The following is a 22,346-nucleotide window of genomic DNA, read 5'->3' on the forward strand; positions in this document are numbered from 1 at the left end:
AAACTTTTTGTTCACTGACTCAAACCATCTCAAGGGATAAACATACTTACCATTGGGCCACCATATTGGATTTTCAGTGATTTCATAACAGGTTTTGATTTAGATAGCATGACAATGACAGACCATCAAGAACATAGGTGTATGAGGTTTAACTTTACCGTATTGAACAATGGTATCACTTAGAAATCAATATTGTTATTCTGCATGAAGTAAAATTCTGTTTTGTTCACCATGAAATGCGTTCCACATGAATATTAGAGAAAACATATGACAATAGTTATCTTGAAGATCGCGCTAATATTGAATATTGTTTAATCCCCATACTATTACTCAGTCCACCTCCACCCAAATGAAGTGCTCTCATACGTGCTAGCCTGTCCTTTCATAACAGGCTCAATTCGAGATCCAACCCTATAGGGGCCATATCACCTAGCAATAAAACTGCCTCAAGAAAATCAACTTGAATGAGTATTTAAAAAGAACCAACTGTACAAGTCTGACGTGATACACAGATAAAATTAACAGATTTCCCATTTCACTAAATGTTTATTAAAATAATAGAAATTTATGGTTAAAAAATCAATTTCATTACAAGATAAAATAAAAATATGAATATAGATTCAACTACATGATAAAAGACACATCATTGACATAACACCTTCTGGGAACCCTTAGAGGTACTGCCAGTCATGGCGGACAAACCTCATCAGGTACCGGTAAATATTGATATTAGAGTAGCATTTACATTTATGGTTGTATCAACTACATACATTACTAATATACATCTCCCTGCCACTTGGTACATTTTCCATCAATCTGTCTAATACCTTACATTTAGTACTACTTCTATCAGCATGTGTAGCATTAGTAGAAGATACATTCAAAGATGCTTAGATCAAAATGACTTCAATGGTAATGATCATTGTACTTCATCGCCTGGTGGTCACTGCAAACATCTTCATAGACTGGATAGAAAGACATGCAATTGAAGAAAAACTTCAAAGTCTGGCTGCAAAAACTGTAAATTTATAATTAGATTACAAAATTATTTTTGTTCCAGCTACTGCATCATACAGTACTCAATGGAAACCATTTGTGACCATACAGAGTAGTCGTTTCGCTCAGCTCAATAAGCTGCATTCAGACACATTAGCATAATTAACACTGGTCTATGGTTCAATACAACATCATCTTTCAACAGCGAATCACATCTTGGTGCTGTTACAAATACCAATAAATAAAATGAACAAACAGCGGAATCACTGCTTTCATTAACTCATCATAAATACACTCATGGGTTAGCAGCTCACATCTGCTTAGGTAGTGACAATCCTTCTTGCATAACATCTGTACAGGTACAGTGTGGCTGATATTATTACATGCACATGGTATTTTAAGAAATTATATGCACATAAAACATGATTACAGAATTACATTTCTATGTAACTGTTGAGGTGATACAACTAAAATTTCAGTACATGTATTACTGCAATAAGTAGAGAGAGAATTGTCCCATATCACACAGGTAGTGATGAGATCTTCTTGACATTCACAAAGAATGGGGCTGACAGGCTTCCAGGCTACACATACATACTGTATCTCACTGAAACACCACTTTACTTAGTAGGTTATTCTATGGAGAGAAAATATAGACATGTGATTCAATGCAATGTGATGATTGTTGAAAGGAAAAAACAACATAGTCACTCCACTCCCCAAGGCAATTGTATATGCCTCTCCAGATAACTATACGTGTCCTAAAGAGGAAGTCATGCTGATTTCCTGAAATTCAGCTGGCGTAGGTCCTATGTGACGTTTTTTCAATGAAATACACTTATTTCATGAGACAGGAAGGGGCATATAGTCTGGTACTTTCTGTGGCTAAATATGCATAATTAATATTCCCCCAAATTTATCGCAGTCATATTTACCAAGTTTTCATTTTCATTCATAAAGAGTTAACCTTCTCATCACCAGTTTTATCTCTTTTCATCACAAATTCACAAAATAGTTCTGTTTACCGATATACTTTGCACTTTCTTTCAGAAGAGTGGTACAAATATAGCCAAATTGTTCGAGTAAAAACTGAAAATTGGCTCAAATTTTATCCGTTGGCTTCAAAATTAGGGTTCATTTCCAGAAATATTTAAAAATATAAGAACAAAATTTGGATGAGAAACTCTGTCTGGCAAAAGGGTTAACATGGCAACAATTGAGGAGTAAATCAGAAATTATTACATTTATAGGTCGACAATACCTCTAATCAGCTACAAAGAATAATGGTAGCCACTTTTAAACAGTATGACAACTAACCTTAACGATGGATTCAACCGTCTTCCTAGTCAGTCCATTTACACGTTGGAGCTCTTCAATCTGTAGTAAGTAAATAGGCACAAGATACAAGTAAACACAATATGTTCTCTCTAGAAAAATGGAAGTATTGTTTTCCTATGTGTTTTTTGTAATACATCGTACCAATGTGATCCATAATAGGCAAGTGGTTAGGGTTTCATTTCTGAATTTTTTGAATGGTTTTATTTAGACTAATATCTAAATTTTCATTGTGGTTTCAGACCATTTAACCAAAGACTATAGTTCTCTATAGTCTTTGATTTAACTGAATCTTGTCTTGCAGCATGTCAGTGACGCAAACACTATCATATACGAGAAATGATAAAAAACAAGTCATTGAAAATGACACAGTCCCCATTAAATTTTTGAAAGTTCTCTTTGTGCTCGTCTTATTAAAGCGGAGGGGTTGTCGCGAGCGTGTCCTTGAAACTTGAGTTCCAAGTGGCGTATACAACAGATTGTTTATTTACATCAAAACCGTGTTCCGTGTAGTAGTAATATGGCCAAAAATAAAAACAGCCGTTATTTGGCCATCTTTGATCTGATTATGAAACACACTGATATGTATCATGTACGTGCCAAATAAAAATAAAAATGGTACATAAATTGTGGAAATATAGTAGTAAGGCCAAAAAGTCAGATGGCTGTCAATTGGCCATCTTTGACCAGATTTTGAAACAAATTGTCATGGACATGCATCCTAACATGTTTACAGTACATGTATGTGCCAAATTTGAATGAAAACTGACAGAGCACGTCCAAGATACCGTATAAAAAAAAAACAAGATGCCTGCCAGTCGACCATCTTTGATCCAATTGCAAAATAAACCGTCATGGACATGTATAATCTATGTACCCAGTTTGAATGACAACTGACAAAGCATGTCCAAAATACAACATTTTCAAAAAACAAGATGGCTGCCAGCCGGCCATTTTGAATCGAATCGCTAAACCACTGCATGTGCATATGTCCCAAATAAGGTACTAGGCACATGCAAAGAATGAACGGAATCGGTCCACAGGATTCTGAAATATGACTCTGGACAGAATGACGCACGGACGGACACACGGACGGACCGACGGACAGACTCAGGAACTCACAGACGATCAGGGACATGTATCCTAACATGTAAGATCTATGTACTAAATTTTAATAAAAACTGACAAAGCATGTCCAAAAAACGACATTTTCAAAAAACAAGATGGCTGCCAGTCGGCCATCTTTGATTCAATTGTGAAATAAATCGTCATGGACATGTATCCTAACATGTATAATCTATGTACCAAGTTTGAATGAAAACTGACAAAGCATGTCCAAAATACAACATTTTCAAAAAACAAGATGGCTGCCAGTCGGCCATCTTTGATTCAATTGTGAAATAAATCGTCATGGACATGTATCCTAACATGTATAATCTATGTATCAAGTTTGAATACAAACTGACAAAGCATGTCCAAAATACAACATTTTTAAAAAACAAGATGGCTGCCAGTCGGCCATTTTGAATCGAATCGCTAAACAACTGCATGTGCATATGTCCCACATAAAGTACTAGGCACATGCAAAAAATGAACGGTATCGGTCCAAGGGATTCTGAGATATGACTCCGGACGGACGGACGCACGGACGGAGACCAAATTATAAGTCCTCGTTTTCGGACTTCGTCCGAACGGGGACTAAAAACGATTTACTGTAGTATATAAACTTACAGATCTAAACTGTCCATTAAGTTGCCTCCAGTCATATATAAGTTTAGCTCTCTTTTCACCAATACTCTGTAACGACTTCAACTGTTTTACTGTACCACTGTTAATTACATTTAATATTTCAGCATCTGTAATGAAACAATTAATTAAGGTAGCGAGAAGAGTATTGTGACGTTTTTAAATAAAACATTCCCTGTCTGTTGTCTCGTTCAGAACAGTAATTTAGGTTATATATATCAAAAGACTAAGTATAGAGATACAAGTTTGCACAAACTGGACAGTCATTGAATACATAATTATCACGTGACATCAAAAATGGCGAACCTTGTAAAAATGACTAAGTCCGCGATTGCGAGAGCACACTGCGGAATTTCCTGGTGAAATTTACATCATGCATTGTCCGTAATCAAGTCCATTGAAATGCGTCTCCGATAATCAAAAGAGCTATTATTCCGATTTCTATGCAGGTTTGTTTTATTGTCCTTAAATTATTTCATACTTGGCATCTTTAACAGACTATTATTCTGTGACAAAGCATTTTCTATAAAAACCCAGACATATTTCGCACCATCATTATCTTTTGAACGATAACTGCGAGTTTGAATGTCCTAGTCCAAACGCACTTGATTTGGCGGCGGTCCCAATGAGTCGTACTCGATCAAAACTTCAACTCGAGAAAAACGCGAAACACAGTTTTGGTTAATAAAACACTGTAGATTTGCTGCATTATTATAAATATACACTAAAAATGGCCAAACATATTAACCACTGATATCATAGAACTCATAAAGAGTGTCAGATAATGAATAATTTCAAGCTCGAGCGTGAAAAATGAAGAAAACTGCTGGCATTTGAGTCCGTACTCAGGAACGTTTGGGTTTTCCATTGTTATGCAAACGAACAACGAGGGATAATCCTCTGACAAACATTACTGTCCCACTGTACACGCTGACAGTTTACAAACAAGCTAATCCTTCAAGTGTCTCTGATAAGACATCTAATAAAACGGTTTTCACGGTGAAACAAAATGGCCGATGTTTGAAAAAAATTGTAACAAAGCATATTTGACGCTAATTGAAGGGTCGTCGTACAATCCAATCTCCGGCGTCGATTCACATAGTTTTTTTTTGCTGTGACAGGCTTCAAAATTATTCGCTGAAAAACATATATTTTGACAAACTGATGGAATTTGACCTTAGTTCAAAAAGAAAATACTAGGCTAAGATACATTAGAGTTCACGCGAATCAGTTTTCTCTGCAAGTTGTGAAATAAAGTAAACCAGAGTAGGGTCGATGATTTTCAGCCCTGAAGGACTTCCGTGTGAATCCTGAGTTTCGAATTGTTCATCGACTGGCCACCAAATTGTTATGGCTATAACTAAATTTGACACGTTTTTCTTTTAAGCCCAATAAATTATTCATACATGTCAAGCTCTGTTCGATTTTTTCAGTGCATATGGCCGTTTTTAGTTGTAAATATTTGTTGTGGGAACACTTTTACGGTATAGACCGAACTCGTTCAATGATCGTGACTTAATTTTAAAAATTGAATGTCAAATTTTACCAGACGTGGACCGATGTGGATTCGGTATCGTTATTTTTGGAATTAATCACTAACATTTCCTTGTTTCTCTGCTCTCTCAAAAGGAGTTACCTAGGCTTTTTTCACGTAACTGTCTCATTAAAAAAAAAAATATTACATCTAGAACAAGCACCCAAAACACGTAACAAGTCCCAGTTCAGTTGCTTTCACGATACAAGTGTAATACAACTATTAGATTTGAAGTGTCGTTCAGAATGTAATAATAAAGAATAATACTAGTTGTATGTTTACACTTTACTATCAAAACCACCATTTCGACCACCCATGTGCCAGGGATCAGTGTGTGGGCGAGCGATCAATTTTTTCAATGAGCGAGCGAAAATGAAAAGGTGATTAAAATGCGATCGGTTTCTGGTCGTACAAGACCGCGTGGTCGGAAATTAAGCCATAAGCGGTCGATGTAAAAGCGGAAGGTTGGGCGAAATGAGTACTGTATGACCATGTTTCTCGGACGAAGTCTCGACTGACAATAATACTGACAATGGATGTTAGATAAACACGCATTGTTTGCAACTGGAAGCTTATCACCGGTTATATCAGAATCGTCAACAACAGAGTATACAGCTAAGATGTTATCATTTAAACCCTTTCAAAGATAAACACTATGCAAATATCCACGAAACGGCAGTTGTAGTCTTTTCTGCTAGTGTTTTAAAACACTAATTTGAGCAACGTTATTTCGCAATTTCGATCTTTTGTAAACCTTGGGTGATGTATCAAGGTCTAAAGTAACCGTTTATAAATTTTTGAAAAATCAAGAAAAAAGTGAAAATTTCCTATCTCACTACCTTAAGATAAGCTTAATTAAAATAACAAAAATGCGTTTGCCACATCACCAGAATTAGCACAATCATAATTTAATACCTAGAATTAACTTTTAAAATGGACACACTAACATTCTTAGGTTATTTACAGTGTCAAAAACTGAGTGAAACATTTTTGTGCCAGGCTATAACTACAAACATTAACCTGTTGAGAGCCATAGCTTTTTCCTACCAAACAGTTGTTGCTTTTCCAAATTTTATGTATTTTTTTGTAATTTTTTTGCATGAATACATGTTTTGATTAAAATTTTAGAAAAAATGATTGAGTTTTATTTTGTGAAACTTGACAAAGGTTGACTTTGGTGCTTGAGTTGTTAACTGAATGTCAATGAAATCTGAATCCTGGGATAAACATTTATACAAACTTAGCATACTGTGTTTTTCTTGTAATTCTGGATTTAGTTTGACGGTCCAATTTGTTCCACTTACATCCAGAGCATCGTTACTTTCCTACAAAAAAAGAAAAAGGCACTGTCCTTTATTAATAGCCAAAAATGAATGTTTACACATGTGCATGAACAAATTAATAAAACACTCATCCCACAGAGAACAAGTCATTGAAAATGACACAGTCCTGTTAAATTTTTGAAAGTTCTCTTTGTGCTCGTCATATTAAAATGGAGGGGTTGTCGCGAGCATGTCCTTAAAACTTGAGTCCAAAGTGGCGTATGCAACAGATTGTTTATATACATCAAATTCGAACATGTGTTGTGTGATGACCCCTCCAGTTTAAGACATAGCAAAGAAAAACAGATCACAAGTGAAAGCATGTCCAAGTAATCACATTTTAAACAAAAAAGACGGCCACCAGTCGGCCATATTTGATCAAATTGCAAATTGAATTGACATGTACATGTATCCATTTATAACATGCTAAATATCAATGAAAATGATAAATAGGTGACAGAGATATAGTAATATGGTCAAAAATAAAAACAGCCGTTATTCGGCCATCTTTGATATGATAATGACACAAAGTGACATGTATGATGTATGTGCCAAATACAAATTAAAATGGTACATAAATCTTGGAAATATAGCAGTAAGGCCAAAAAGTGAGATGGCTGTCAATCGGCAATCCTTGATCCGATTTTGAAACAAATTGTCCTGACATGTATCCTAACATGTATAAGATATGTGCAAAATTTGAATGAAAACTGACAAAGCACGTCTAAGATACCACATTTAAAAAAAACAAGATGGCTGCCAGTCGGCCATTTTCAATTGAATCGCTAAACCACTGCATGTGCATATGTCCCACATACAGTACTACGTAAGCAGGTGGAAACCCTCTTGTATTACACCATACGTGGGACCAATATCAAACATGATGGGGCACAGTGACAGTGTCACTTTAAAGTCATTTGCATATTGAAAGTACAGACAAAAAATGATGCCAGTGTAAACCGCAATAATTATACTGACTAGTATATTTTTTTACCTTACTTACTGAGTTGCATTCTGGGATAATTTTTACAAATTGCACATCTGTGGAAACTCCATTCACGGCACTGAGTGGTTTTCTGTCCTTCTGAGAACAACCTGTAAATTGAAGTTCTGGAGTGTTGGAAATTGAGAAAGGAAACAAAATAGAGAAAGTACTTCAAGCCAGCTAGAAATGTATACAATTAGAAGGCACTTGGTTGGGACCAACTTTCTCACAAGTTACAATGTTCCACACAAATCAATGTAAAGACAATAAATGTGCAACTCAAACGCAATAACCTGGTTAGGGTTGGTGATAAAAGCACAACCATGATACGGTATATGCATGATATGATGCGAATATAATAATTGGTTGTGCAAAAGTCATACTGTACCTGAGTACGATGGTTCATCACATCTCGTACCCAATTTACTTCTACTCTTCTTTTTTATAAGTGGAACTCTTTGAAACAGACAATCACTTGTCAACACTTCCTCTTCAGTCTTCTCTTTAGTAAGTCTCTGGTTCTGCTGTTGTACTTCTTTCAACTGTTCACGAAATTTCTTCAGCTGTTTGAGTATGTCTTGTTGATTTTCCTGTGGTGGTGGTGGTGGCACAACTGGTTGCACTGGTTGTTTCATGTGATTTAGAATGTTACGTTCTAAGTTTTCTAATCTGCTGACCACACTCTCAGCAAAGTGATCATGTTTCCTCAGAATAGGACTGAAATATCAAGAAAATTGAAACAGCAATTATACAATGTTGGTAGCCACCATGGACACATAATAATTATCTTATTTATTTAAAATCTTTTTGTTATTGCAATTCTGTATACTGGTAAAGTGCATGACAAATGGTAAAATAGTTTCTGTTTCAGATATTTCGTTGATCTATAGTCGCCACAAGAACCACAATACCCAAATATATGCCTGGCAAAAACATATATTGTGATGAAAATATCCAACTATTTTGAAGCACACCAAATCATTCATTCTGATGGGGCATATGAACTAAGGAATTTAGAACCCTATCTCACCTCAAGAATGGCTGCAATACCTGTTGTTTCAACACATTCACTCTAGCATTAACTATTGGAGTGCTCTCCTGTGAAGCCATCTTCTTAGCAGGTGCTGAGGGTCTGTGTTCATCTGAGGCTTTCCTCTTCAATGTTACTCTGCTGGGTTTTTCTGTACTTTCTCTAGTGAATGGTTTATTAACAATCTGTCTGGACTTAGCAGCAAAGTTTAATGTTGTATACGTATCCATGTAGTTTCTCTCTTCCGGTGCGATGTTTGTCACCATACAGGCATGGGCAGTGCCACCAAGGGAATCCTAACATCAACAGCAAAGTTTCATATCTTAATACACTATATTTAAAACTCCAAGCCTGCTCAGGAAGCTGCAGGGTTGCGTGGAGATATATACACATACATGTACACTGTGATCCATAATCATTGTAATATGTGGGGGACTAATTTAATGTACAATTATCTTTTACCTAGGCTTTCAAGGGGTATATCAGAGCTTATCACATGACCATGGTGTATATCATTCACAGTAGTGATGTTAATTGAAATCATGTTACACTAAATGTGACAATTTAGAACTTAAACAGTATGGAGAGAAAACCATGCAATTATGCAACAGTACCATTTTTTTATCGCTGCTATATGAGAGGTTCAGACAAAATAACAGCAATTACTGGCACGCAGCAGTGACATAACTAATATTATATTATACCAGTATATTGATGGTGTTAATCCATTGATTTGATTGGTTCAAACACAAAATTTGCATATGCAATCCATGGTATATTGGCTGATAATGCACGGCTAAACCAAGTGGCCCTGGAACATGAATTGACTACAGGTTTAATACGGAAATACATAAAACCGGTATTATTTGATTTTTAGGGAAATATAGTGGTTGAATTTTGGAAGAATATTGAAAAAAATACTGAATTAAAAACATCTGAAAAGTTATATAACTATAATATTGCTTTTTGTTAATGGTGGGATCCAAGTTGTGAGCGTCGGTCGTTGGGTGATTGTCGTTCGCCACACAAACCTAAACCACCATCCCTCAACACCGTGAGGTGCCTACACGAACGCTAGAACGCTATGTTCTCAGTGTTGTTACTTTGAGATGGATTGCGAACTTCCAACAAAGAAAACATGATCTTTAAGTACAAGATATAATTGAGGGATTTAATGACATAAAAATGCAAAAAACTATGAGTCACAGGCAAAAATGTATGCCACCAATAACATCCGGTGTCCGGTTGCGGCAGCTGACAAAATTGCAGTGCACCCGGGTAATTGTCATCTGTTTCAAAAAACACGGGACAACGCAGGATTCGACGACGATATATGGTATTGTAATTCTCCACTATGGGTAAATAAATTACAGGAGATGATGAAGGTAATTTTGAAAGCTATAGATTTGTGCCGAGTGTACATCAACCACTGTATTAGAGCGACGGCATGCAAAGTCTTTCGGCCGGAGTTGAGACAAGGCGTATCATGTACGTGTCACAAAAACGATGCGAAAATCCGATCTTACACCATCAAACTTACCCCAGAACAACGACAAAACTTGTCAGTCATACTGTCACAAAACTTTGGTTATACCAAAGGTATCCAGGTCAGATGTTGGAACTGAGGTCGCTGTGCCGGTCGCCGTACATGATACACCGCATCCCGCCACGTCTCAAATTTCGGTCAAACCAAGTACCACTGAACGTCAAATATCCACAGTTACAAGTAGTATGATGAGTCACAAAATCGGTTTATTTCCCAACTGTACTTTCAATGGGCAAATTACAGTCCAAATTGTACAAAAACCGGAATGAAAACATGGAAAATCCATTGTTTAAATGATCCAAACTGTACACGACCCTGTATTTCAATCGGTCAGAAAGGTCATCCTTTGTTATGCTAATTTGTGTGTTTACGCTGCTCTATTCAACGTGGATATGTTTCTTTTTCATGTGGAATAAAAATTAGTTTGTATTCAATTTGAACTGTGTTGCGCATGTAATTTTTGTATGCATTCAGCGTACAACTACATACTATTCTTATAAATATTCATGTTCAAGGGCCATAATCATGATCTTTTAGTAGATGAAAGTAAACTCTTTTTTTACTAGTTTTATCGAATTGTCAATATACTGGTATAATATAATAGCAATAACCCCCGCCGAAGTTGGGTATACCACTTGATATTGCACAATTCACTCCATATATGCACTCGTCTGCGGCTCGTGCATATATGTCGTGCATTGTGCAATATCTTGTGGTATACCCGCCTTCGGCGAGGGTTATTGCTTAAATAATGACTGAGTCTATTTCAAAAGACATTTCCAGTGATCTTGGCTGTAACTGTAAAATGTCATGCATTATAAACATAAGTTTTCTTATGCTTCATAATAATAGTTCCTTAATATCATGATTTCTCTGTCATAGATGTGGTTGATACCTGTGACGTCATGAGTTAGAATATGCACACACATTTAGTTCATGACTAATACTAGCCAATGATGTCACTCGTATCAACCATCCGTACATGTATGATAACAAGTGTTAACCTGATAATACACTCAAGGTTAATATTACACACAGACATGTTAGTATACTTCCCTGGATGACAACCAAAAAAAAGACACTTTTTAAACTGACGAGATAATTCCATTCAGTCAGACATGAGATTTTTTTTAAATGATCTAAATGTTTGTTGCAGGTATTTTACAACATGATATACATACTTGGAGTAATCTGGTCAACTTGCTATCTCTGTATGGAATTCTTGGCTGAAAATATTAAAAGTTATCATTAAAGATGGATCACAAGGCACCTTGTCCTATATGTACATATACAATGTAGTAACTTAAATTGTAGATAAAGTAAGCATAGATCGTGAAATACATACATGATAAAAAAGTGGAAATTTGTGTAATAAATATATCTTACTGAGCTACATGGTAAAGTATTTGAAATCCTATAGAGAAATTATGGGGTTAATGTCAATGTTTCTATGGCACTTGACAGTAAGCAAGTTCATATATACAGGGTAAATGTGAAAACAATTTTTCTTTGAATCTTCCAAGTCTCCCAAGTGCCTTCTATAATAGTTTTATTTACTCTAACATTCAAGGCATTTTTATAGACATGAAAATGATTTCTTACCAGTCCTTGATTCAGTGCATCAACAACTTGCCCAAGTACAAATAAAGACACGTTTATAGCACCACTCTCCTTTAATCTTTAAAAAAAAATAAGAAATTCTGATGGTAATGTATTTTGTTTAGCAATCTCTCGTTAATTTCATAGTCATCATACTGTATACTGTATGCGATACTATTTACCCAAATTGCCCAACATTAAATGAACTACTAGAATTCATTGTGATTATGTCATAGTAACAGGTTCTACTCCTTGCTGGCATACCAATATTTGTGACTAAACCCAAGCATTATTTCTTTCCTTGTTACATATCACACCTTTGCACCACACACTGCCATCAAATCCTATAACACTGGAAGTAAATATCATACTAGTATTCCAAAAACCTCACAATCATTCTGTCAAACACAGCGCGCAGCTAACATGGCAAATAGTTCTACATAAAATAGTTTTACTTATTTTTCAATGCATGAACATTTATTTTTAGGTAAATATATTACATTAATGTACATACATAGATGCATGAATACCCTATGAGTCTACTATAAAAATAAAAACTTTCTATCTGCTCTAGTTACATTTTATCAAATAGAAAGTTTATTTTTTCAGTAACATGGTAAGGGCAACACATTCGTTTCCCCTGAGGATGCTAGTGGGTGACTAACAGACTTGAAGAAAGACAGACATAAAATGTTGCCTAATATAATTGTTATCACCCTTGATCATGTTAATGATGGAAACAAAATTGACAATTCCACTCTAGGTCTTCGGGGAGGGGAATAACTTGTGGTTTCACTATACTGTGACATCTTGTTTGAAAGATCTTCAATTGTTTTGATGTACAATTGTATCTACTGTAGAATACTTTATTTTAGCTGGAATTAATTTTCACTGAAAAGATTTTTTGGGTGTTTTGTATGGAATTTATTTTCACTGATTTTCGACAAGTTGAATGTAAAATATAAGAAAAATAGTATATTTGCTGGATTTTATTTTCACTGAATCATTCCTTCAGCGAAAATAACTAAATTAATTCCAAGCGAGAATAAAGTATTTTACAGTAACCCCACATAATCACAGAGACGAATAATTACACCCAAGAACCTGGATTTTGCGAGTTATAATTTACCTTATTCCCTGGTTACCAGTTCTTTTATTATCCTCGCTACCAGCCAAGTCTATCAATAGTAGCTTACCAGTTAATTTTCTAAACGGTTCAGCCTGTTGAACCTTAGTCACCTAAAATAAATAGTCAGTTATGAAATAAATTAAGGCAATTAAATAAATTAGGACATGAATTACAACCAGTATACATGTACATGGCTCCTGCTGTTTTACTTTCCAGTAAACTTTTTAAAATATGTTCCATATCAACATGCACATTACCAATGTTCCACATAAAGTATATCAACGTTCACATAATGTACATCACCAATATTTCACATTCCTGATATTACCTGTGCAGGAATACTTCATTGAAACTGAGACAAACAATTTACCGGTAAAAACAATATACACTACATGTAAATGAAGTGCTAACCTTGATTATTAGTATTGAATGACTTCTACTTGACCGACTGTTTAATTTTGTAGATGCTGTTGTTCTGTAACAAAAGAATTCATGGTATATACTGTAAAATACTTTATTTTAGCTGGAAATAATTTTCACATTTTTGGCATTTTGTATACAATTTATATTTACTGATTAAAATATAGGAAACAAGTATATTCGCAGGATTTTATTTTTACTGAATCACCCCTTCAAAGAAAATAAATTCCAAGCAAAAATATGGTATTTTGCAGTACATGAGCATAGCTTGTACGGCATATCTGCAGTTACTCAGAGATTTGGATTCAGAGTGATGTGATAGAATATGGGGAATTATTGAATATTTTCAATAGTATCTTCCATTTTATATTTTGCAGTAGCTAAACTAAAATAAAAATGCGACTGTGTTTGATTTCCCATAGAAACGTGTCACAACACATGACTTCATGTTCTATTCACCGATACCATAGAAATGCTCCTGAGCATACCCCGTTGTGATTGATTTCGTCAAGAGTAAATACAGGTTTATAGTAGAAGTTCTGCTAAGGTATAATGGTAAGGTGACGGCTGAATAAATGAACCTTGGCTGATAAAGATGCACCACTGGTAAAATTTCTATGATATTACATTGCTGCGAGGGAGATTTATTGAGTTTTTTTTTTTTGACATTCTCATGTGCTATTTGTCATTGACAATGGTGTGTCTATACACGTACATGTAGCCGCTATTTTTGATTATGTGTAATACTAATAAAGTAAACATTTTAGTGTAATGAGATATACACAATTGGTACCTGTTATGACTGGCTGGAATAAAGTATTTCTGAAATTGTTCATACGATGTGATTTCTTTCACAGCTAGTGATGGTATGATTATATTTCTATCTCTGTCTTCTCTTATTTGTAAATCATGGTTTTTAGGCACCAATAAGTCATATACCTGAAACGAATATCAATTATGTTTATTTAGGTATGGTAGGTTTAAAGCGAGGGAGTCGTCACCTGCGCATGCCTCAGATGGTCATAGGTCATTGTTTACAAACAAGCTTCTACCCATGAGCCTTTGCATTTTTAGCGTGTGTTGTTATGGTTATGTTATAGTTATGACTCCAGGCTATGTACAATCATTGTGCCTTCTAAAATGACTGATTTTGTGGGAACCCTGAGTCAAAGTGGAATCCCCAAATTCAAGTTGAGTCAGCTCATTGCCTGAAGGAAAGGTTGGTCTTTAAAAAAAAATAAAATTGTATATGACTGTGTACAAATGTAGGTGAATAGAGACAGAAACAAAAATGTTGTACCCCCTGATTTCCTTTGCATTTACATTCATTTTGTTTATAAAAATCATAATGTGAATTTTCTCCTACAAAATGAGAAATTACAAATTTAAATTATAGATAAATGTTTTTCAAGATCACTATACATGTATGTATGTATGATTTTCTGTTGCGTCGATGACATGCCAGTGAATTAGCACAATTAGTTGTGTCATAACAAATCTTTGTGGTGTTCTTCTGAGATAAATGCAATCAAAATTACAGAAATCGCAATTTGCTTCGTTTTCATCATTCCCAGGATATTGGGCATATTTACACAAAATGCAATCTGTGACTTTGTTGGGAGAATTGTGCGCAATCACTGACTCATACATTTATGTCTTTTTAGTGACATAGCTTCACTCAAGGTCACAGCAAGAATTGACACAGACACTCAACACATCCATATGATCCATTTCTCAATGGAACTATTACCACACATAAAGCTTTCATGGTACAATTTACCACTGTCAATTTCAAGACGACAAAAAAATAAAACAATGCTTAACACTGATGAACACGAACACATTAACATGTATATACTATACTATACAACAGAAAATTAAAAAAAATATAAAGATTTATAAAATATTTACCCTCTCTTGGTATATTTCCAGATATGAAAACTGGATACTGTATTTCCAAGTAGCACTTTCACTTTTAGCAACAGATAATATTTTCTGTACACTTCTTGGTATTACACCAATGTCTCCTGGTCTACCCAGCATGGTGTGGGTTTTACCTGTCAACAAGAACATTCAATATACTGTATTCTTAACTGGATAATTGCAATGTTGCAAACAAGGTCATACTATTGTGTTTGGAATTCAAAACTCTATGACGCAACTTACGTAAATAAACGTACCTGTACCAGTGGCACCATATGCAAACACACTTGCATTTTGCCCATTTAGTGTGTGTACAAGTAGTGAAGCTATCGAGGATTCAAAAACTTCCTCTTGTGATGAACTTTTACCATAGAAAGCATCAAAACTAATAAAAAAAAAATACATGGTGGTTATTTGAAAGCACATATAATATAATGCTAATTTCACCTTATTTTCCTATCTTTACATGCATGTACATGCCCTTGTTATAACCCCTCAGACCACGCATTGTCCTTCAAGCTTACCGATATTTAAGTGTTTCTTTATTGTTCCTCCAATTGAAAATCTCAAGTGAGTTGCCATCTAGTTCTCGTACACATGGCTCAACATCAATCTCCGCTTCATCAAGTACAGGACGTAAACGAACAACAACTTGAACTCTGCTGTGATTAACTGCCTTTTTCATCATTAAAATATATACACTGAAATAATAATAATAATAATAAAAAACTTTGATTGCATTTTGAAAATAATTTTTATTAACAATCATACTGTGTTTGTTTAAATTATGACATGAGCTTTAATTCATGTTTAAGATTATCCATCAATAATATTGTTGCAGTTTATTGATCCAGTGTGGTAGACATCTTGTTTACTATAAATCGCTTCACTATATTCATCCGCCAATTGAAACTGAAAGGAATTGCTAACTTTACTATGTAAAGTTTCTATCATAAATTAAAGCGTGGTGGTCAGTGTGCTGCGCATGTGCAACATTTGTGTTGATAAACATTGGTTTTCCCACAATCCAATGCGCTCTTCAAATGGAAATCACAAGTATGAGGCTTGACCTGGGCGCGACTTGCACTGAATACCGCCAGGGACTCCTATCATACCTTCCAATCACCTAAAAATTATCTAATTAAAGCATGGAAATGTCTCAAGTTTGTACTCGTTAATCTGCGCAGCAGTCAAAGTCACCATCTTTGTTATAAGAGACCCATATATCTCGCGCATGTGTGGCGTGACGACTACAGCCCTTTAATGACAATGGAGATATTGAACTACTGGTTATTTCAATAATACGTACTTATCGATCTGTTGACTGTAGAAGTCAAAATTTAGACTAACGTACACAGGTAGTCGACCATACACACAATGACACATGTAACGTTGCATTTCCAAACCTCGATCAGCCTTACGTGAAAATCTAAGCCGATGAACAATGCTTTCTGATTGAGGTAAAGCGTTTAGTTTTCAATGAACGAATTATGGTGGATGATATCGTGATTACGGTTTGTATATAAAAAAAATACAATTTTACATTCACTTCACTGACATTCGCCCAGTTATAACTTACCCTTCAGTGTATATAGAACCTTATCCACATGATATTATCACAGAAACGAAGAGGAATCGAGGCTTTAATCTGCATATGTACAAGTATATACGAATGTGTTTATGTGTGAGTATCTCACACAAATGTTGAATTTAGTACGCTCTCTGTGTTGACCAATCAGATGAACGAGTTTGAATTCACGCGAGAGGTCCGTCGGCGAACGAGACTTTTTGCACGTTCATGTGTTTACGGTTTCTCTACTATATATGGACGTTAAAACTGACGTTTTGATTTGTATTGAGTGTTTTTCTGTAAATTTGGCGTGCTATCAAAACAGAAATCAAGGAAAATATCCAGACTGCGTCTAACTTGTGAAAGGTATCAAACGCTGTCAATTGTTTTCACTTGCCATGCGATCACACAGTTATATTTGTACTCGGACTGCAATATCATGTTCGTAAACACGACGTCTTCACTTCAGTATTTTACTTTCTTGAACGTACTCCATGGCGAGCGAACTTGAATATTAATTGAATCACTGTTGTGATATCACGTTTGAGAGATACAGTTATCATATCATGCACGGTTAGTAACCGTGTATAATGCTTGCAAAGATAACATACTGATGCATGCCATCATACTCGATCCAGGGGCATATTTTACTAACGAACATGAAATCTGAAGCTACAGGCTGCATGATTTATGTAAACTGTGATATTTTTTATTTTAATTGAGATAATTCACGCGCGGACTTTTGTTGATATTCATAGACAACCTAAATATGTAATCAGACACGTAGAGGTTGAAGGTCAAATAAAAACAATTTAGTTACCCTGTAAGTCGCGCCCTCTATCGATGAAGCTTTTAGCGACGTCAGACTGAATGAAAACAATATTGTTCAAAGTGCCAACTGGTTTGGTTGTATTGTTGTTCATTATTTAAAATACACCAAAGTCTCCAGAGCCATGTATGTTGACTTATGAACCTAAATATCTTAAAATTAAATGAGAGTTACGCATTGTACCAGTTTGTATTGTGACATCACTGATTCAGCGTGGATTAAAGGTGCTCGATCATCATCTTGCTTTGCCTTTGTGTTGATAAACACATTGATTCTCCCATAATCTATCGTGCTCCACTAACAATTCAATATGACGACAAATACACATGTGAGTTTTAGTCTGGTAAATGGTTGCAGTGCTCATAGGTAATTTATCTACCCCCGGTATATAAATTTTGTTATTGTCATTTTCCTATACACATTTATCTGCGCAACACTCAAAGTGTACATGGCATTGTTATAAACAATCTTGTTCTTATTTGAATTTGAATTTCCAGTCTGCCTCTGCCTGCACGGACTCATACTAGTATATAGTTACCATTACTGCTCTCACTGGTCCTTATTATTATATACAGGGACACATGTAAAATGTTCTAAAGTCATCAAATTATTTTGTAAATCAGAGTCTTCACAATGTCTGAGAAGAAAACAGTCCACTTTCCAGAGATGGATGAGAAGGGAGAAGAAGAACAAACTAGTACCCGTTTCAAATCCAAACACTCCCTGGATAGCGACGAAGAGGATGATGGGAAGGATGCTTCTACTTACGAATTAACAGAAGACGACATAGAAGGTACGTCTGGAGTTAGCATTAGAGCACCACAGTTGTCGCATTGCATCCAATATGGGTCCCATGAGATAGACGTAAACATGGCGTGTAAAAACAATGTTTGTTGTTGAACATGTGGATGAATGCGACAACCTTGGTGCTCTGAATAATAATTCAGCCTCAGTTTAGAGTCCACAGACATACATGGGTATATGGTCTTATTTCGTTTCCCCTTGTTCAGTGAACCAAACTTACTTTACTGATAGTAAACATACCAGTAATCATAACCAAGAATTTAAGTAAAGAGCAGGATTTTACATATGTATGGTGATATGAGATCGAGATCTAATTCTGTGTTCCAAGTCTGCATCATTCAAACTTGTACCAACCAATAGCATAACAGATGGCCATGGGCATTTGTTAGTTACTATAATTGGGAAAACAGAAATGAATGTGTCTATGACCTTATTGAAAAAGTCAAACACACTAAATACACGCTGCAAGTGTGCAAGGACACTCGAAAAATTAACCTGAGATGGACACAGACTTGCTTGCTCTCACAGAAATGTATTTTTGTGATCATATTGTGTGTTTTTTTCTATGAGGTCTATTTCTATCACAGAGCAATTTGTTAAAAATTCAGTGTTAGGTATTTTGTATTTTGTAATGTGATTGTAATTTGTTTCATAATTCAGGTCAAGAAGCTGCCACTGTTGATTATGAAGGTGGTGTTAGAATCACACCATTTAACTTAAAAGAAGAAATGGAGGAGGGACACTTCGATAATGAAGGAAACTACTTTGAATCAAAAGAGGATCTCATTCGCGATAACTGGATGGACAACATTGATTGGGTTAAAATTAAAGAAAAGGCGAAACAAAATGATAACGAAGATGATGATAGTGATGATGATAGTGACCCTTTAGATGAAATCAAAGTATACACAGAGATACTGACATTCATGAAACCCGGTGAAACGATTGCAAAAGCAGTCAAGAGACTTGGAGGTGGAGGGAGTGTTACGGACAGTAGGAGAAAATGGCAGGCTAAAAAACAGAAAACTGAGAAAACTGAAAAAGACATTAACAAGGAAGACATGTTAAAGTTAACAGAGTTAGTCAATGAGATTGTTCAGCGTGGGGTGTATGATGTATATCAGTATACATACGAGAAAATACAGCATGCGTTGAAACAAAAAGAACAGTCAAAATTCAATATTTCCGCTCCCAGTAAGAATGAAGATGCATTTGATATGTTTGCGGATGACGTTGATAAAGATAAGCTTAGCAAAGCTACTACTTCAAAAGGTGAGGGATATGGCAATGTCATACTGGTGAAGTGCATGTATTTACTATGCGACTGTATTTGAAATAGTGTTTAGTATATTAATTCAATTCCGTTCCTCTCATTCGGGTTTTCACCACTGCCACACCGTAATTTGCATATGTGCATATATTATGAGGAACGGAAGTGAGGGCGCCACCAGTGTTTGGAGTGTGCCATCAAATATCATGTAAATACACAATGAAAACGTGTGTTGTCTATGTTGCATGGAACCGTATCAATCATTATGCACAATGTCACTTTAAATTTTAACTGCTAGAAATTTGTCATGATACGATAACAGCAAGGACGTAAAACAATATTATTTTTCTTAGCATAATTTATTTAGAAGTAGCTCCAGGTGAAAAAAAAAATAATAATTGATCTGTGATTCGGAAATTCTCTAAAAGTTATTAAGTATGCTACTATAGCAACCAGTACATCTGAAAGTTTAGATACATGTGAATACCATTAGACACATGTCATACCAATGTTTGTCCAAGGGATCAGCTGAAGAATGTACATTATAAAATATTTATAAAATAAAATATTTAATGAGTGCATACCATGATGTACATGGTTATAACTCATTCTAATTTATGCACAAACACTTCATTGAACGTTGGAGGTGCCTGCCTAACCAATCCAAGGATAACGGTTCATTTGGATTTGAAAACAGTTGAATTTATATTGTTATAAGTATATTAAATCATGTCTTTGCGGACTTCAGTATACACATTATCTCTACTGCATCAGGGTATGTTTGTTGGTGTTAAAATCATCATGACAGACTGACTGTAACGGCTTGTATGTATACAAATGACTGTTTTGAGCACGTCTGATATATGATATGATATGATATAATATGATGTATGATATGATATTGATGTTAAAATAACTTTGTTATATCAAATAGCTAATGGTGAAGACTCAAAAGGAACCAGTGCTGGATTCAAAGATGATGAAGTATTTTGGGAATATAAATGGGAAAATAAAGATGACAGTGAGGTGTTTGGACCATTCAGTAGCCACCAAATGCAGAGCTGGTGTGAGGACGGCTATTTTGAATCTGAAGTTTGGGTTCGAAAGATAGGATCGCAACAGTTCTATAATTCTAAAAGAGTGGACTTTGATTTATATACGTAGAAACTAAAATGGTAGATATTCAATATACATGTTTGCTTATAATAATATTGTAAATTTCTTCATTGCATACTTCAATGTGAACCAAGTTGAACAAATGCATAACATGTATTCATATGGTACAGATGTAAAACCTAAATGATTGACTCGCATTTTATCCTATTACTGAATGTATCATGATAATGCAAAATTTCACATGAACGTGAGTGACTGATACAGTACAAAGACTTGTTTGCAACTCTTCATTTTTTACTAACACTGTGATATAGCTGTGATCATACAGTGAAACTGCCATTGGTTTGCATAATAAGATCAACTTGTAGAAAGTATGTGGAGCTTAAATTTGATAATTATAAGATTTGTACCATTTTAGGTACCTGCTCTGGTTTTTGTCAGACTTTGAATAGCTTTTATCTTCTTTGTGAAAAAAGTTGAAGGTCAAGAGGGATTTGAGAATTTGGATTATGTATTCATGTATGCTCAAAACAACTGTCCTTTTCCGTTCAACATCGACTATGATGGTTGTACAGTATCCAGTCACTGCAAGATCTTGTGTTATGCGTGAAGTCAAGTGTAAAAACAAAGACCATAGTGACATCATTGGGTATTTCCATATCTAATAATGTTCTATACACATTTGATGTTTGTCTATAAATGCAATATTCCCCACTTCAAAGATTGGCATTTCAACATGAATCTGCACCTTTCATGTAATGCACAAGATCTTACAGTGAACTGAAATCACCTATTATCAAGACATTGATGGATCTTCTACAAGTGAAATATTTTAAGCCATTGTTACAGAAAGATAACCATTCCTGCAAATAATTTGCCACCACCATTATAACTGGAAAAGTGTTATGTGAACTCATTATTTTTTCCTGTACATTGGTGATCAATGTTACCAATTCATCATGGATCATTATTATATTCTTTTCTGTGGGCACTGTCTTTCTTCAATATTGTAATCTTGGCCAAGAATATGAAACTGAATAAAAAGTGATCTGTGAATTAGGTTGTTTTGGAGTTGTTCAATTAGAACACAAACTTACCACACTAGGCTTTCGGTATTGAATTAGTTATTTTGACAAACATTGGTACAGCATATGCATAGTATTTGCATATATCTAAGTTTCCAGGTCATTTT

General features: G+C 35.1%; 2 protein-coding genes across 2 annotated transcripts; one reads left to right on the forward strand and one right to left on the reverse strand.

Moving 5' to 3' along the window:
* Nucleotides 1-532: 532 nt before the first annotated feature.
* On the reverse strand, nt 533-17,254 carry LOC100372483 (kinesin-like protein KIF22-B). The gene is made up of 14 exons (XM_085490948.1): nt 17,145-17,254; nt 16,090-16,266; nt 15,823-15,950; nt 15,554-15,699; nt 14,436-14,581; nt 13,634-13,697; nt 13,223-13,332; nt 12,097-12,172; nt 11,676-11,720; nt 8,949-9,244; nt 8,307-8,635; nt 4,063-4,187; nt 2,314-2,373; nt 533-1,633 (listed from the first exon to the last, which is right to left on the reverse strand). The coding sequence occupies exons 2-14, from the start codon at nt 16,251-16,253 to the stop codon at nt 1,601-1,603; spliced, it is 1,722 nt and encodes a 573-aa protein (XP_085347074.1). The 5' UTR covers nt 16,254-16,266; nt 17,145-17,254; the 3' UTR covers nt 533-1,600.
* A 108-nt stretch (nt 17,255-17,362) lies between these two features.
* LOC100371734 (CD2 antigen cytoplasmic tail-binding protein 2-like) lies at nt 17,363-21,424 on the forward strand. Its single transcript, XM_002737545.4, has 4 exons — nt 17,363-17,501; nt 18,588-18,757; nt 19,429-20,040; nt 20,973-21,424. The coding sequence occupies exons 2-4, from the start codon at nt 18,598-18,600 to the stop codon at nt 21,200-21,202; spliced, it is 1,002 nt and encodes a 333-aa protein (XP_002737591.1). The 5' UTR covers nt 17,363-17,501; nt 18,588-18,597; the 3' UTR covers nt 21,203-21,424.
* The last annotated feature ends 922 nt before the right edge of the window (nt 21,425-22,346 follow it).

Source organism: Saccoglossus kowalevskii, chromosome 16 (assembly GCF_978046115.1).
Source record: "Saccoglossus kowalevskii chromosome 16, keSacKowa6.1, whole genome shotgun sequence".
In the NCBI taxonomy this organism is placed as follows: Eukaryota; Metazoa; Hemichordata; class Enteropneusta; family Harrimaniidae; genus Saccoglossus; species Saccoglossus kowalevskii.